General features: G+C 49.9%; 1 protein-coding gene across 6 annotated transcripts in view; it reads right to left on the reverse strand.

Moving 5' to 3' along the window:
- Positions 1-14049, reverse strand: part of NSMF (NMDA receptor synaptonuclear signaling and neuronal migration factor) — a 52832-nt gene that overhangs the window by 12188 nt on the left and 26595 nt on the right. Inside the window, exons 5-12 of one of the 6 annotated variants that reach the window (XM_037400606.1) lie at positions 12853-12858; positions 12213-12281; positions 8096-8148; positions 5981-6070; positions 4199-4320; positions 2457-2540; positions 1344-1377; positions 712-782 (exon numbers count right to left, since the gene is read on the reverse strand). In XM_037400606.1, the coding sequence (XP_037256503.1) occupies positions 712-782; positions 1344-1377; positions 2457-2540; positions 4199-4320; positions 5981-6070; positions 8096-8148; positions 12213-12281; positions 12853-12858 (529 nt within the window). The remainder of the gene's footprint in view (positions 1-711; positions 783-1343; positions 1378-2456; positions 2541-4198; positions 4321-5980; positions 6071-8095; positions 8149-12212; positions 12282-12852; positions 12859-14049) is intronic. The other 5 variants (XM_037400609.1, XM_037400607.1, XM_037400610.1 and 2 more) reach the window with 5 other exon arrangements.

A 14049-nucleotide genomic window follows, 5' to 3' on the forward strand; every position in this document is an offset into this window, starting at 1 on the left:
AGTAGGTGTAAAAAGACTGAGAACAACGTCAGGAAAATTAAGAGTCGCAACCTCCAGGTCAGTGTGCCGCAAAACCCTGCTGTTTCACAGCATTAGGCACATGGGAGGGAGTTCAAGTCTGATTACCTTCCTAACTTCCCATTTCATGGTTCCTTGCACAGCTGCTGGGGAAGTCCAAAGCTGACCACCCTGAGGAAAAAGAGACTTGGGAAGGAAATCCCTGACCAGCCCCAGACCAGCAGTGCCTGAATCCGTCCCACCCGCAGCTCGGCAAGCCTGTACCCTGACCCCTCTCCCGCGTACGCTGGCCTCTGGGCTGTGCTGCCTGCCGGTCTGACCCACAACACGCACCACTGTCATTGCTATACTAAGGCTGTATGAAAACTGTTACCACCACATCGCAAATGCTTGTTCCTCTTTCTGGAATCCTCCTTTTGAGGTCTGCGCTAATGCTAGTTTGCCTGGGTTTCCTTGAAAGCAGCTGAGAAGCAGCCCAGCTCTGGACTTGGCCCACTAAATCAGGTTTTATTTCCTGCTGTCGCAGCAGCTTGAGACTGCTCGCTGTCTGGGGAAATGAGAAGTGAAAGCTGTACACATGCAGTTACTTTAACAGAACCTGACTTTGGAATATTGGTTCCTCTATGTAATTTTCCCTGGAGAAAAAGACAAATTTGCAACAAACCATCCAAGCACTTAACAACTGTCATGTACCTGGCAGAATATCAGCATCTTCCAGATTTTGCAACCTTTCCGATAAATGTTAAGCTTCTTCTCTATTTCCTCTGCAAAAAACAAGTTGGAAAAGATGATCCATGGAGGAAGTTAAATGTTAATCTTATTTCTTCTCCCTGTAGTCCTGAAGGCAGGAGGCTGAGCTGCGAGAGGGGCTCAGCACCTACATGCCCACTGATGTCAAAGAAAACCCTTTGCTTTCTGGCTGTGGAAAGCAGGGAACCCCAGCATTTCACAGGGCAGAGAAGGTACAGTGCAGCGCCAGACACTGCTCAACACTGACCATGGCACTGCAGCAGACCCAGCTGTCCTGACCCTCCTTAATGCTCCTGCTCACCTACCAGAGTACAGTCAACAGGTACCTTTGCTGCCCTGTGCCTCGGCTTTCCTTTCATAAACCAGAAGCTTGACATAGAAAAGGGCCACAGAGGTGAAGTTTTATTTTTGCAGCACATCCAACAGCTGCTGACTGACTGTCAGGTATCACTGGCGTGACGAAAACACTTTCATGAGTGGCAGCTGAGGCACAGGGCAATGGAGTGACTTTAACATATCGATCAGTTACATTTGCAATGGGCAGGAGTTAAGAAAAGGAGGTAACACTCACGTACCTAGGATGTCATCAAAGGTGGCATGTTCATGGTCCTGTAAACCAAGAGAGAAGACACATCAAGGTTCACTGTCACTACACCAGCTCCCATGACATTATTATAGTGATTAATATCGCACACAATCCCATTCCCAGGCAAACGGATGCTCTAAGAGCATGATTATACTGACGGCTTCTAGTCACATCACAGTAATTACCACCCTAAACCGCATGTCAGCAAAGAAGCTGAAGACTGAATGGTCCAAGAAGACCAAGTCCATCCAAAGGCTTGAGGAGGAATCCTGCAGACAAATCCAAAGCACACACCACCCGTACAGTCAGCGTCAGCAGCGTGTATTTGCCTCTTGGCCCATGTTGTGTAGCCAGCCTCCGGCTCTACACGTGTTCAAGCTGGCAAACAGCCACGCTCCCAGCACACCTGCCTCTGGCATCGCAGGGTCCTCAGGACAACCAGACAACTCTCGGAGAGGCGGCAAAGCTAAAGCCTCCCACAGCACTGCCTGCTGCATGCGGAGACTGAGTTTTCTGGGCTGTCAGTCCCACTCTTCTTTTTCAAATTACAGGACTATAAAGCGATTAGGAAAAAAAGACCCATGACTCCTTGCTGGTGTTTCAAACACCTGCTCAGGCAGGACTTGGAGTGAAAAATTAAGGTTAAATTAATGACTTACAGGGACACACCACTGCACACAGGGTGATGGGGTTCATGGTTCACTGCAGAGCCCTGAGGTCCTGCTCATCCTGTCCAAGGCTGAGCACAAGGAGGAGCCCTAAGCTTGGCAGCACACAGCTCTGCTTGGGTGCTCAGGCCTGTCCTGCCTCCCCTTGTTAACCTCCCCATGCTGCCTGGCTGTGCCTGCATAGTCTGGCAGCCCACACGTGCAGTTTTTACTCCACCTTACTCTTCCACCTTGACCCGAGCTCCCCCAAAGCAATCCCAGCCCCCAAATCTGGGTTTAGCACACCCCTAGCCCTTTCCTGACAGCCTTTCCGAATCACATCAGTGTTTTGGAATCACTGTAACAGGAACTAGGGATAGGGACTAAAAAAGAAAAAGTTCTCCATATGAAGCCTGTTCCCACACATTCAGACATGGCAGACGCGACATACTTACATAGAGAATGGGGATGATAGAGGGATCGTCCCTGCGGATAATTGTTGGGACATACTCTGCTTTGGGCACCTTGGAAGAAATGAGCTGGAAGGAGAAACAAGAAGTGCAACAGCATGAGGAGGAGCCAGTAAGAGTCTGGACAGAAGCACAAAGGCCGTGATAACAGCGCCCTGTTCAGTTCCTCTGAGGTGTTACTAACTAGCAGCTAACTCAGCCTACCTGCATCCCTGGGGAAGGTCCTCCAAGCCTTTGCTCCACTGCAGAGCACCCCCAGGCCTGCCAAGTACACCACGTGTCACAGTCTCCTCGACCCCCAACAAACGAGCACACAGCTCTGCCTAAAAGGCAGGACCGAGCCCAAGATAAGAGTTTTCAAAGGGGAGACCAGTGTGCACAGAGGATGAAAAAGCTCGTGCGTCACCACGAATGGCTGTACCCAGTAAAGGCGATTCCTGTACAGCCTTCCTCTGTGCCAGGGTCTTTGCTCCTGGCTGCAGAGGATTGTTAAAACTGGCACGCGTAGCTGGCTGGTGGTGGGACTGTACACCCGAAGAGGAACCAGCCGAGGGATGAAATGGCGTCAGGCACAGGTAGACACAGCCACAGGATGTCAGGCAGATGCAGGCTGCCTGGCAACACTGGCTGAAGCTTCAGCTGGTTCCATCAGCAGGAGAGCCTCAGAGGATGGACCTGCCACCAGCACAAGCCAAAGGGCTATGGGAACACGGGCAACTCGGCTGTGCTGTGATTTCAGGCGCCTCTGCGCATTGCTGCGAGAAGGGAGCAGGCAGTAGTGCTGGTGGGCTCCTAAGTGCAGCCTGGGCTTCAGCTGGGGCTGGCTTCAAAGCCCCCCCTCCTGGCAGGCAGCACATCACTGCTTTGGCCACGAGGGAGTTAACGTAAAGTTTCTGAAGAGGCACAGTATACAGAGTCTATGGACGGACACTCATCCCATACACCACCCGGGGAGACACACTAGAGGTGTCAAGGGCTGAACAAACCCAAGCGCTGGGTTCCTAGCGTTTGGGTCTCACCTGGTCACTTTGCCCTGAGGGTGCTTTAGGGCTGAGTCTGTACAGAGAGCCTGGGAACAGATCTAGCAGCAGACCGTCCCCATGTCCTTCACTCTTCCCAAGTCTTAGCAGGACCCATTCCAACACGGTACTGCTGTGCTGGACTGGGAATGCTGCCCTGAGAACAAGCTGGAAGCTTGAGACCCTGTTTTGCCCGAGTACTTGTGCATGTGGCCAGAGAAGGGATGTGTCAGACCCTGGTCCTGTCTGCCAAACCCCACAGGGCACAGCAGCAGGGAGCACGGGGGGAAGTCTAGTATCAAGGAATGATAAAGGAGCTGAAAGCATCTCAAGGGATGACATATGGCTCCAAAGCGAATCAGGCAAGTAAAAACACGAGCGAGGGACTGCTGGGACTGGGGTGTCTATTGTCAGAGTTATCATGACTCGGGCTAACTCAATTCCGTGCTGGTGACAGTCCTGCTCTGATTTGGGGTTGGACTACAGGTTTCTTCCGCGTCTAGTTTTCTTTCAGCACACTATCCCCAGTAATAACAGATGCTGAATACCATGTCATGTCTTGGCTGATCCCTGAGTGACTCTCACTCACACCAGAAGAGCTGCCCATACTGAAGACCTGCCTCTGCCCATGACAATCCTAAACTCAGCACCTCTGAAAGGACAGACAGAGCCTGAGGAGATACAGGTAGCTGAGCTGGAAATCCTCACCATTATTTTTGGTGGAATAAAGTCTTCTCCATCACACGCCATGGCTTCAAGTTCCTTTTCTGCTTCCCAGTTCAAGTCAAAGTCACCATCCAAAGTGCCGCAGGAATCCTGAAGGTCATGGCCTGCCAGAACACAGCCTGCGTTACTAGGGTAGAACAGCTTGCCTTCCCCACTCGATCCTGCCTGGCAGCTAGCTCGCAAGAGGTACCACAAGCCATGAGACTTGTGCCCTCCTTTCTTCCACAGAGTGACAGACACCACTCTTTGGGGCTGGCATCTCTGAACAGGCAAACATTTAACGAATGAAGAGTGCACACGCAGAGCCTGGTAACACGTATCACATGACTTTTCATCACTCTCACAGTCACCAGGTTACCCTTTCAAATGCTAATTCACAACAGTCACCCTGTCATTTCAGAAATGAGAAGAGACAGAACACGGACAGATGCTCTACACTTTAACATTGCCAAGCTGATGAGCAAAAAGTCCAAAGACTTCAAAGCTGGTCTCCTTGTAATAATTACTGCTCTATGTCTTCTGAACGATTATAAAGAAACTCTGCTGTGTTGGTCAAACTGATCCTGGCAGAGACATCCCAGACCGTGAGGACAGCCGTAGCAAACACACCAGGACTGCAACGGTATACTTGAATTTGCTCTCCAAATTGACCTTACCTGTTGGCCTTCAATGCCTCCTGGGGAAAAAAAAACAACATCTGGAAGGAATATAATTGACCGTTAAAGGTTAAAATTAGATATGGTTCCCTGAAGCCAGGGACTAAGGAAAGAGAACTGAGATGCCGCTATTTGTGCCTTTTGGGATGTCCAAGTGTCACCGGGCAGTGCCTGAAGCCTGTCTGAGCCACGTCTTTTCCATTCGCCTCCGAGTTAGCTGAGGGAGCGGGGAGGAATCAGACTGCAAAGGAACCATCAGGTCACGTTTTGAACTGGTCTTGCATACATCTCCCCGTACAACCTGGTACAGAGTTTTCTACAGGTAGAAGGCCTGGATCTCATGCTTACCTGGTAGGTCAGTTCATTTCATTAGTGAAATTCATTCACAATACAACCCATTTCAACATAGGCAAACTCATATCCACCAAGTCCCTTGCCTACAGAGTTTCAATAAAACCTGGGTAAAACAGCCATTCCCTTTATAAAAAGACAGTGAGAAGATGCTGGCATTTCCTTCCGTAAATTAACACAACAGCATCTCAGTCCCCACAAGCAGAACACTGCAGAATTACTGGGGATTCCCAGAGGAATTCCTGGCAGCCCAAAGGAAGATCAGATTGCCCTAAGCTATCATCTGTGCAACCAGAAGGAAATCAAAGCTACATCTCATGGAGCACCACAGCTGTGCTCTTGAGCTATTCTAGCCTAGGAAAGAGCTCAGAAGGGGCTCTTGCATGGGAAGCCAGGCAGGTTAGCCCCACCATGGTGAATGCAGCCTTGGACTGGTGTGCTTCCAGGTAGCTGTTTTGGTCCCAAGCAAATTAGGAATGATGGGACCGGAGGGCTGTAAGAGAGCTGTACCACTGGGTATCCTTTGGCAACTGCACAATAGCATGAGGTTAGATGCGCTGTGCTCTACAAATAAATGCAGGTACACACAGATGAACAGGTGCATATACCTGGAGTGTTTTTTGCTCAGAGCTCATGAAACTAAAAGGATCACAGATGGGACAAAAGGGCACAGAGGAGTTACTCCAGTGGGACTTCAGTCAACACCTCAGCTGGAGGGTTTGGCCACAGGAGGAAGCTCAAAGGACTCAGAACTCACTTTCTCGAGAGTCATGGAAGGAATCAGCTTTGATGGGAGTCGGGTCACTCCAGGACCTGCTGAAGCTCCTCTCACGCCGTTCGGCAAATGCTAGGATAAAACCAAAGCACGACATTAACAGACTCCAAAGCCACCTCTGTTGCTGCCAGCAAAACAAAACATCCAGTAGATTTCCACCAAAGCCACACATCACAGACTCCCTCGTGCTTTTCTTCTGCTTGCCAAACGCGAGTCCTTTCCACACAGCAAAGGTCTGTCTTCTAGACAGCAGAAGACAAAGTGCCCACTTTCTGAGCAGGACCATTATGGGATATGTAACACAGAAAAAGGAGGACACTTGATGGTCTCTCCTCAAACGCACGCAGCCCAAACCTCAATTTAATCAAGGTTATGCCAGTGTCCCAGTGTAAATGCTCCGACTCAAAGGCCTCACAGGAAGATGTACTCAACAGCTAACGACACATACACAACCAGATGAAGGCAGTCGTTCTCCAGTCAGTTCTCCCTTCATGTTCTAATGACATCCCAACCAGAGCTGGACCAAACAGAGCGGGGGACTCTGGAAAGCTCACGCTCTATACATTGTCTTGCGAAAAAGGAGATCCTTCAGTTTTTGCTCGCCTGCACTCTTGTGAGCACTCCTCCTCCGGCTTTCTTTTCTTTTCCCCCATGGGCATTATATTGTTTGTACCTGCATTTCCTGAGCGGAATCCAAGGAGCTTGGCACAGCTGGCTGCACTGCAGGCAAATTCCTAGGAACTGCCAATGACAACGTCTGACTTGGCAAGCCCATGTGAAAGCCACTATGCCTAGATTAACAGCCACTTATAGCCACTAACACCTATTTCTGGTAGCAGACAGCAAGTTTGTGGCAGTGTATCTAGTAACATCATCTCATGGCAGCAGCACAGGAATTCACTTTAGATCTGCATTACAAGAGCTGAGAAGCAACCTGTCCTCTGCTGCAGTGTGTCCAAGTGGGGCTGTCCAGGGAGACAAATCACATAGTAAGTTCTTCAGGTGATCTCCATCCTCAGCTTTTGTTTAAAACCAGGCCTTTAGCTATTGTGCACATGAAGAAAACTTTGAAAACATGACCCGAGAGTTACCAAGGCAGAGAGACATGCCTGAACTTCCAGACAGCTCTAGCAGGAGGTAAGCCCTGTTCATTTCAGGCAGTGTTAACTCAGATGCCAATAAAGACACTTTAAAGGGTAGTGCTCTTTGCTGTTCACTTCCCACAGCATATGAGAAAGGAAAAACTGCAAATTCAACACAGCAATGCTTTGCTGTGTGCAGCCTGTACATGATGCCTGGCCAGGGGCTGGGAAGAACAAGCTGTTTCCTCTTCTGGAACAATCCTCAGCTCTCGGGAGCCAGTTAGACCAATCTCAGCCATTTCAGAGCGATAAGGGAGCTGCCCCAACCAAGTTACGGAGGAGTGTTGCCTTCCTCAGGGAAAAAGAACCACCATTTCCTAGGCCTAAGAAGTGATTTCTTCCCTAGTGAGGCATAACACTCCCTTATTTCCCCCTTGCTTCAATCTCTTCCCTGTTCCTCTTCTTTCTCCCTTCCACTGTCCTCTCAGCTCCCACCAGGCAACTTTCCCCCAGGTCTTGCTGCAGATGGCAGTTGTCAGGGAAGGAGAAGAGAAAGCCACCAGTCTGCGTGGCACATAAAGCACCAACTGTCCCCAGGGAGCCACAGCTGGTCCGCAGCTTCAGTAGGAGTCCAGGCAGTCCCTCGCCAGCTCCACTGCTGAACCCAGCTCTGGTTCTCCTCGCAAGCGTCTACGCCGGTGATCACTGAGAACCAGGTGCACGTGGGACAAGGACGTTGCAGCTCTCCTTCCACTGAGGCCACAGAGATCTCCCATGGCCAAGGCAGAGGGTCCTTGGAAACAGCCTACAGGCTGCTCGCAGACATCCATGCGTCCTGGAGACTTGCAATAACCTGGCCTTCTTTTTTGTAGGGTAAAATGGCACCGGTCAAATCCTTCCTCCAGCCCAATGCTAGGTGCTTTATACCCGCGTCTGCACATAACGCAGGGTTCCCAGTGTCCCACCAGCACAAACCCCAACTCCTCACAGCCACATCTTACAGGTGCTCACTTACTTTGTGCTTTAACCCTTCGGCTCCCCACCATGCGGAGGTGCTTCCGAAAATTCCTAAAAGAAAGGCCAAACACAACCTCTGAGAAAAGTAATACAAAGCAATACCCGGGTCCAGCAGAACTGGAAAAAACTCTGGGAGAATAAAAAGTCAAATTGGGAAGACAGCATATTTCTTTCTGGGCACTCAAAAGCTGCAGACCAGGTTCCCAGCCTGCACCTACTTAGTGCTGGGGATGGTGATGTTTGTCAAGAGCATGAGTGTTTCTGGTGGTCCGGCAAGTGAGGTTCTGCACGGCAGTCCCGTTCTCACGGCCTGTGTTCACTTTCTTATGACTGAGGCACACCTGTGCTGTAACTGTGCTGAAGACACAGCCGCTGCCCACGCTTGGCAATGCTCCCTCTTCTCCTGGGAAAGAGCAGTAACTGCTCCCCTCTCTCCTTTCTTCCACACACGCTTCAGAAGGAAAGCGGAGCGCCCAGGCTCTGCGCTGCTAGGCAGCATGCAGGCACCATGGTCATGGCTGTGCTCACTCCCAAACCCATTCACACCAGCTGCTCTAAAATCCCACCCGTACTGTTAGCAACCATGCAGCCCATACTGCTCTCCGGGGCAAAGAGCTGGGAAAGCCTGAAGCAGCTTCTTCCTCCCAAACAGCACCATTCACCAAGGCTGACTACCTCATGGGCTTGCTCTCTGCCTGCCTAACCACGAGCTTCCCTGCCCAGGGCTCCCAGGCAGAGTTCAGCGGGGCTGCAGAGTACACAGCTCCAGGGGAAAGCCCACCAGAGGAGAAGCCCTGGGGAGCAGATATACCCCGTAGTCAAGTCTGTGTAGGACAGACCATCCCAGCCGCTCCTGAGAGACCATGGCAGAGGGACTCCGTGTCCAGCCCCTCCGAGTTGCAAGGGACCTGCTTCTCATTACTCACCTAGACAGGAACCAAACAGGACAGGAACCAAACAGGACACCCGAAGAGACACAAGGAAGAAGCAACACATGGACTATCAAGAAAAGTGTAACCCCTCTGTGAACGCTACTTAGTCAGGTTGATTTCACCCTGCAGTGCAGCCCCCATGGCCCCAGGGGTGGCAGTGAACCCGTGTATTAGCAGCCTGCATGGAGTCGAGGAGCCTTCCTCGATTTCCTTCTGCCCCACCGACATACCCCACAGATATCAAGCAACAGAGACTACTGCTGGTGAAACAGGTAAAATGACAAGTCCTCTGGCTCACACACAAGTTAGTGGGATGAGTAAGGCCATGTTACAACCATGCAGATGCTTTAGCAAACTAATTGGACTAGAAGACACTCCCAGCACCGACATGAAGTTGTTCAGAGAAAGTCAGATACGCTTACTGCTATCCAGAGAGGTCAACACAAACACAGCCCTCGTGGGAGAGTACTTAAGCCACACCACCTTCTGCACGGTCCCCTACTTTGGCTTTGGATCCCACGTTGTCATCAGGATCCAAATACAGCAGCTCAAGAAGGAAAACTAGCAGCTGGGTAATGAAGCTGGAAGCAACATTATTCCATGACAAATTTCCATCTGCACTTGGGCTATTAATGTCGTTTCCCAAAGATTTATTTTAGCTCTGCTTAGGTACGTGAAGATTCACTGCTGTGGATCAGACAACTGTGCCCTTTAGACAAGTAACTAAAACAATTTCCTTCACTAACACAAGTGGGACTGGCTCTCTGTACAAAGCCTTCTGGAGTGCATGACGACTAGGAATGTGGGCTGTCTTACTGCACATTACTAAATAAATACAGTATTTTAGAGGGAAACAGGGTCATTCTTTACACAGAAAGGTCTTTGACGTATGTTGTAAATCATCAGAATGAAAATCTTTATGGTCAATTGTGAGACCAAGATCATACCAGACTGAACAACAATGTTAATTGCCAAGGCCACTGTTACATCCTTTGGGCTTTTGGCATTTTGGAGTACGATCTGTTTTTCTGTTAAATGCTCAGTTGTCCTCTCCACAGAGGAGCTTCTTCAGACCCTGGGGGGAAGGGGGAGTAAAGCAGTCTTCGCCATGGAGGAGTGATGCTCCCAGCTGCCTAGACAGCTTGGTCTCTCCCATGAGGGCAGCTGTCTAGATACATCTCCTAAATACTGTGGAGAGCAGCTCCAGGGAGAATCCAGCTGCTCAAGGTTAACCATCACACTAAATGCTCAGAGAATGGGACAAAAGCCTTTTTCTTCTCGTTTCTTTAAAGAAAAAAAAAAAAGGGCACTTTGGAAAGGAAGTGCAAACCTGGGACTGCCTCCTAATGTGGGCATCCTGGCAACTGCACCCAGAAAACCCGGTGTTACTTGATAATTATCAAGATCTCTTCACCCATCAAAATACAGCAACAACCCCTCAAGTTACAATGATAACATCTCCTCACGACTCCATTTCCTGAAGAGTCCATCTCCTGACAGGCTCCAGCTTGCCATATGGTCTGCGTGACCCTATGCCACCTCCACAGTATCCATCCTGGCCAAAGGGTCTCCAAGACACGGCAGCCCCACCGCACACACTCTGCAGCTCTGCCTGCAGCGGATCATTCACGCTCTGCAGCGAAGCCTTTTCATTACCCAAACAGAGGTCAGCGACAGAATTACTGACATACATCCAAGCTCTGCAAAACTCCCGACAGCACCTCTCACGCTCTTCTCCCCAGCTCCTCCTTGCAGCCGCCACAAGGTTCAGCAAACCACTGGACATCACTCACCCTCGAGGCAACACCACTGTGTGCCATGCCGCACAAACTAGCCTCCTTGCGCACCAGACACACAGGGCCAAGCACCGAAGAGCTGTGCGATAACAACTGAACTTCCAAAACACCAGAGGCCATGAAGGGCTGCACCACAAGCATTCGAAACTGCAGTGGGGCTGGGGTCCTCCTCGCTCCCTGGAGAACAGATCTGAACACTAACTGCCAGCATCCTTACGGTTGGCCAGAATCTGCTTGCATGGCACAGCCAAAACCCCATCGCTGCTATCCCATCTCCTTTTTTATGACAAGATAAATGCAGATGGGGTCCCCCTGTACAATCCTGCCTAGACCTGCAGTGTTCACAGGAGGTGAAGGGACGTGCTGGCCCCTCAAAACAAGGATGACATGACTCCGTCCTGACTACACAGCATCACCGAGGTATACAAGCCCCACTCCTGTACTTGCAAGCCACACAAACAAGCCATTTTCTAACAAAGACTCACCTCTGTCTAACAAATTCTGAGAAATCTCTTTCTTTTTAAAGATACACTGTCCATTTATTTACAACATCTTTAATTTTGATTTTCATTTCTCTTCATTATTGATGAAAAAACCCACCACCCTTAAGTTGCTAAAAACAGTGTCTTCCCAGCGATTTCCCAGTTAAGAAAACCTGATGTTTTTCTCCTACTTTGTTTTGAACAGTGCTGAAGTGATTGTGGCAAGTTTTTAACCAATGGCACAAATGCTGTGTTACCCTTCTTAGCAGGCTGCCAAAATACAGGAGCTTTGGCACATTTAAAAAAATGGAACAGTTCTGATGACCATAGTGGCTAAGTGATGTGCCCTGTGAAGCCAGCAGAGGGAAAACAGGGCTCTTCTGTAATACCCAGACAATGATCAGTCCCCTTTTTCTTTCCTTTCTTTTTCTTTCATTCCTGTTCTTTAAAAAAAGATTTAAAAAATAAACTCCTGGACACCAGAGATAATAACTTTGTCTAGGTCTCACATTTTTGAGGTGCATTTGTAGATGCAGCAACAGCACATAAAAGTATTCAGCTAAACTCAAATTCCAAGTACTTGGGATAGGGCTGGGGAAACTATGCCTTTAAGTGTTTATATATATATAAAATATTTCTCTGCCTGAAACACAGATCTTGCCTATTATATTTGGAAGCTTGAAAGAAACTTGACAGTGTTCCTTTAAGAAGATGGAGATCAGCTATCTTGAGTACTGCAGCATCATTCACCTCCACATTTCCAACACAGCCACTGCTAGTGTCCCTACAAAGAGCAACACAGACAGGGACAACCACGTTCAATGTCATCAAGCGTCACTAATGACACCCGAAGGGCCCATGCAACACCAGGCAAGGTTACAGCTATGGGAGAAAACGGGCCCTACCTCTGTATAACAGCTGCAGAATCATTCTCTCGTTTCCGTCTCTTCCTCTCTGCGTAGCCCCTGAACGCCCTGGGAAACCATTTTAAGCCATTAACCGACTACACAGCTTTGAACTGGAGAGGACACGAAACACAGACAGGGAAGCTCTCACCAGACAACAGAGAGAGGTTAGGCTGACCGAGGAAGGCAGCCAGCCCTCGCAGGACTGCGTGCACACCAGCGGCCAGGCAAAAGACTCCCCACAGCAAAGGTCCTCACTCCCTAGGGTAGGTGGCTGAACAAGCAGTTGTTCCTAAAACAAATACAAGACTGGCCAGAGCCTGGCCCAAAAATAGGGGCGAGCAGCCGTCATCCCTGCTACGGAGGAATGGACCTAGGAGACTGCACACACAAAACCTCTGTACAGCAGGACCAAGAGGCACAAAAGCATGCTAGCAACTGTAGCCTCTGTTTTGAAGATGAGGATGGTTGTGCTGTGATCTGTGTAGGCCTACCAGGTGTAGCCATCTAACCTCTCACCACCTGACAAACAGCCCTAGCGTAGGGAAAGCATGAGTGAATATGATGGACAGGAGAGGAGAGGAGAATTTATTCAGGACACCAACAGACAAGGAAACAAAAAAATGAAGATTATACTTACGAGATGCTAGAGATTCCAGGAGACGCAGGGAAAAATAAAGAGAAGAGGAATTCATTAGTGCTCAGCCCCGGACAGTGTTTTGAGGGAATTCTCACTCCAGAAGAAACATTTCTTGTTAGGTGGAAGGAAACTGCTTTTTAAATTAAACATTTCTCAGTGGTGAGACTCCTACTTGACCAAGACAAATCCTCCCTGGGGCAGTGCTGGCGTGTGGCTTGGATGCAAATTAAAGTCCACGTAGACCCAGATAACATGCAGATGTACAACTGACAGCTGAGCATGGCCCATCAGGCTACAACCGGAGCTCAGCATCACAGTGACAAAGACTTGTGAAGTCAGCTCGCACTGTCTGGTCTACGAAGGAAGCAAGCACAGCGGGCTGAAAACACTAGAGCAGAGTCCAGGAGGACAGGGGCACCCGGCTGAGCCAACCCAACCAGCTAAGGGAGGGTGCCCTGAACTTCTGGAGATGTTGCTATGCAATTCCTAGAGGCAGCACAGAATCTCCAGAAATATTAACCAAGGAGCTACATTAACCAAGGGAGCTGTGCCCTCCTCCTGAGGGCACAATTCCCCAAACCAACCTCACTTTGGCTTTCAAGCCCTGTAAGCCCTGACACGGGCCACCAACCTGCAACAAACCTTGTGCCCAGCCAAGATGCCTTCAGCTACCAAAGGATGTGCCCAAAGGCAACGTGCTGATTTTGTGCATGGTTTGGCGTGTCAAACCAGAACTGTAAAATACCATTCGCTGTTTCCAGCCAACATTTTTAAACAGCAAAGCAAGTATCTGTCAAACTGCCCACAGGCCCTGTCAGCCTGGTGCCCAGGAGCGCTGCCCCGCCGGGATGCCACCAGATTTAGAATCCCTGGAAAAGACGCAGGGGGACATAGGGGTCAGGTAAGAGAAGCAGCACTAGGACAATACAGGGAGCAGAAGCCCACGGAGGCTCCTCACTCCCACTGTCAGGGTGGGATTAGCACCCCACCACCGTGCATCAGATTCCACAGACCGGCACAGGCAAATGCCCCCCCCACGCTGCTCCCCATGCTGCAGGGTGGCACATCTCCAGCAGAGCTGGAGGGGAAGGGCACGAAGACAAGCATTTTTTCTGGGGGATGCAGATTCTTTCCAATATCTCAGCAGCTAGCCCTGTCCCCAGTGCTCTCCAGCCCTCCCTGCACCAGTCCTTACAG

The sequence above is a fragment of the Falco rusticolus genome, chromosome 9, assembly GCF_015220075.1.
Source record: "Falco rusticolus isolate bFalRus1 chromosome 9, bFalRus1.pri, whole genome shotgun sequence".
In the NCBI taxonomy this organism is placed as follows: Eukaryota; Metazoa; Chordata; class Aves; order Falconiformes; family Falconidae; genus Falco; species Falco rusticolus.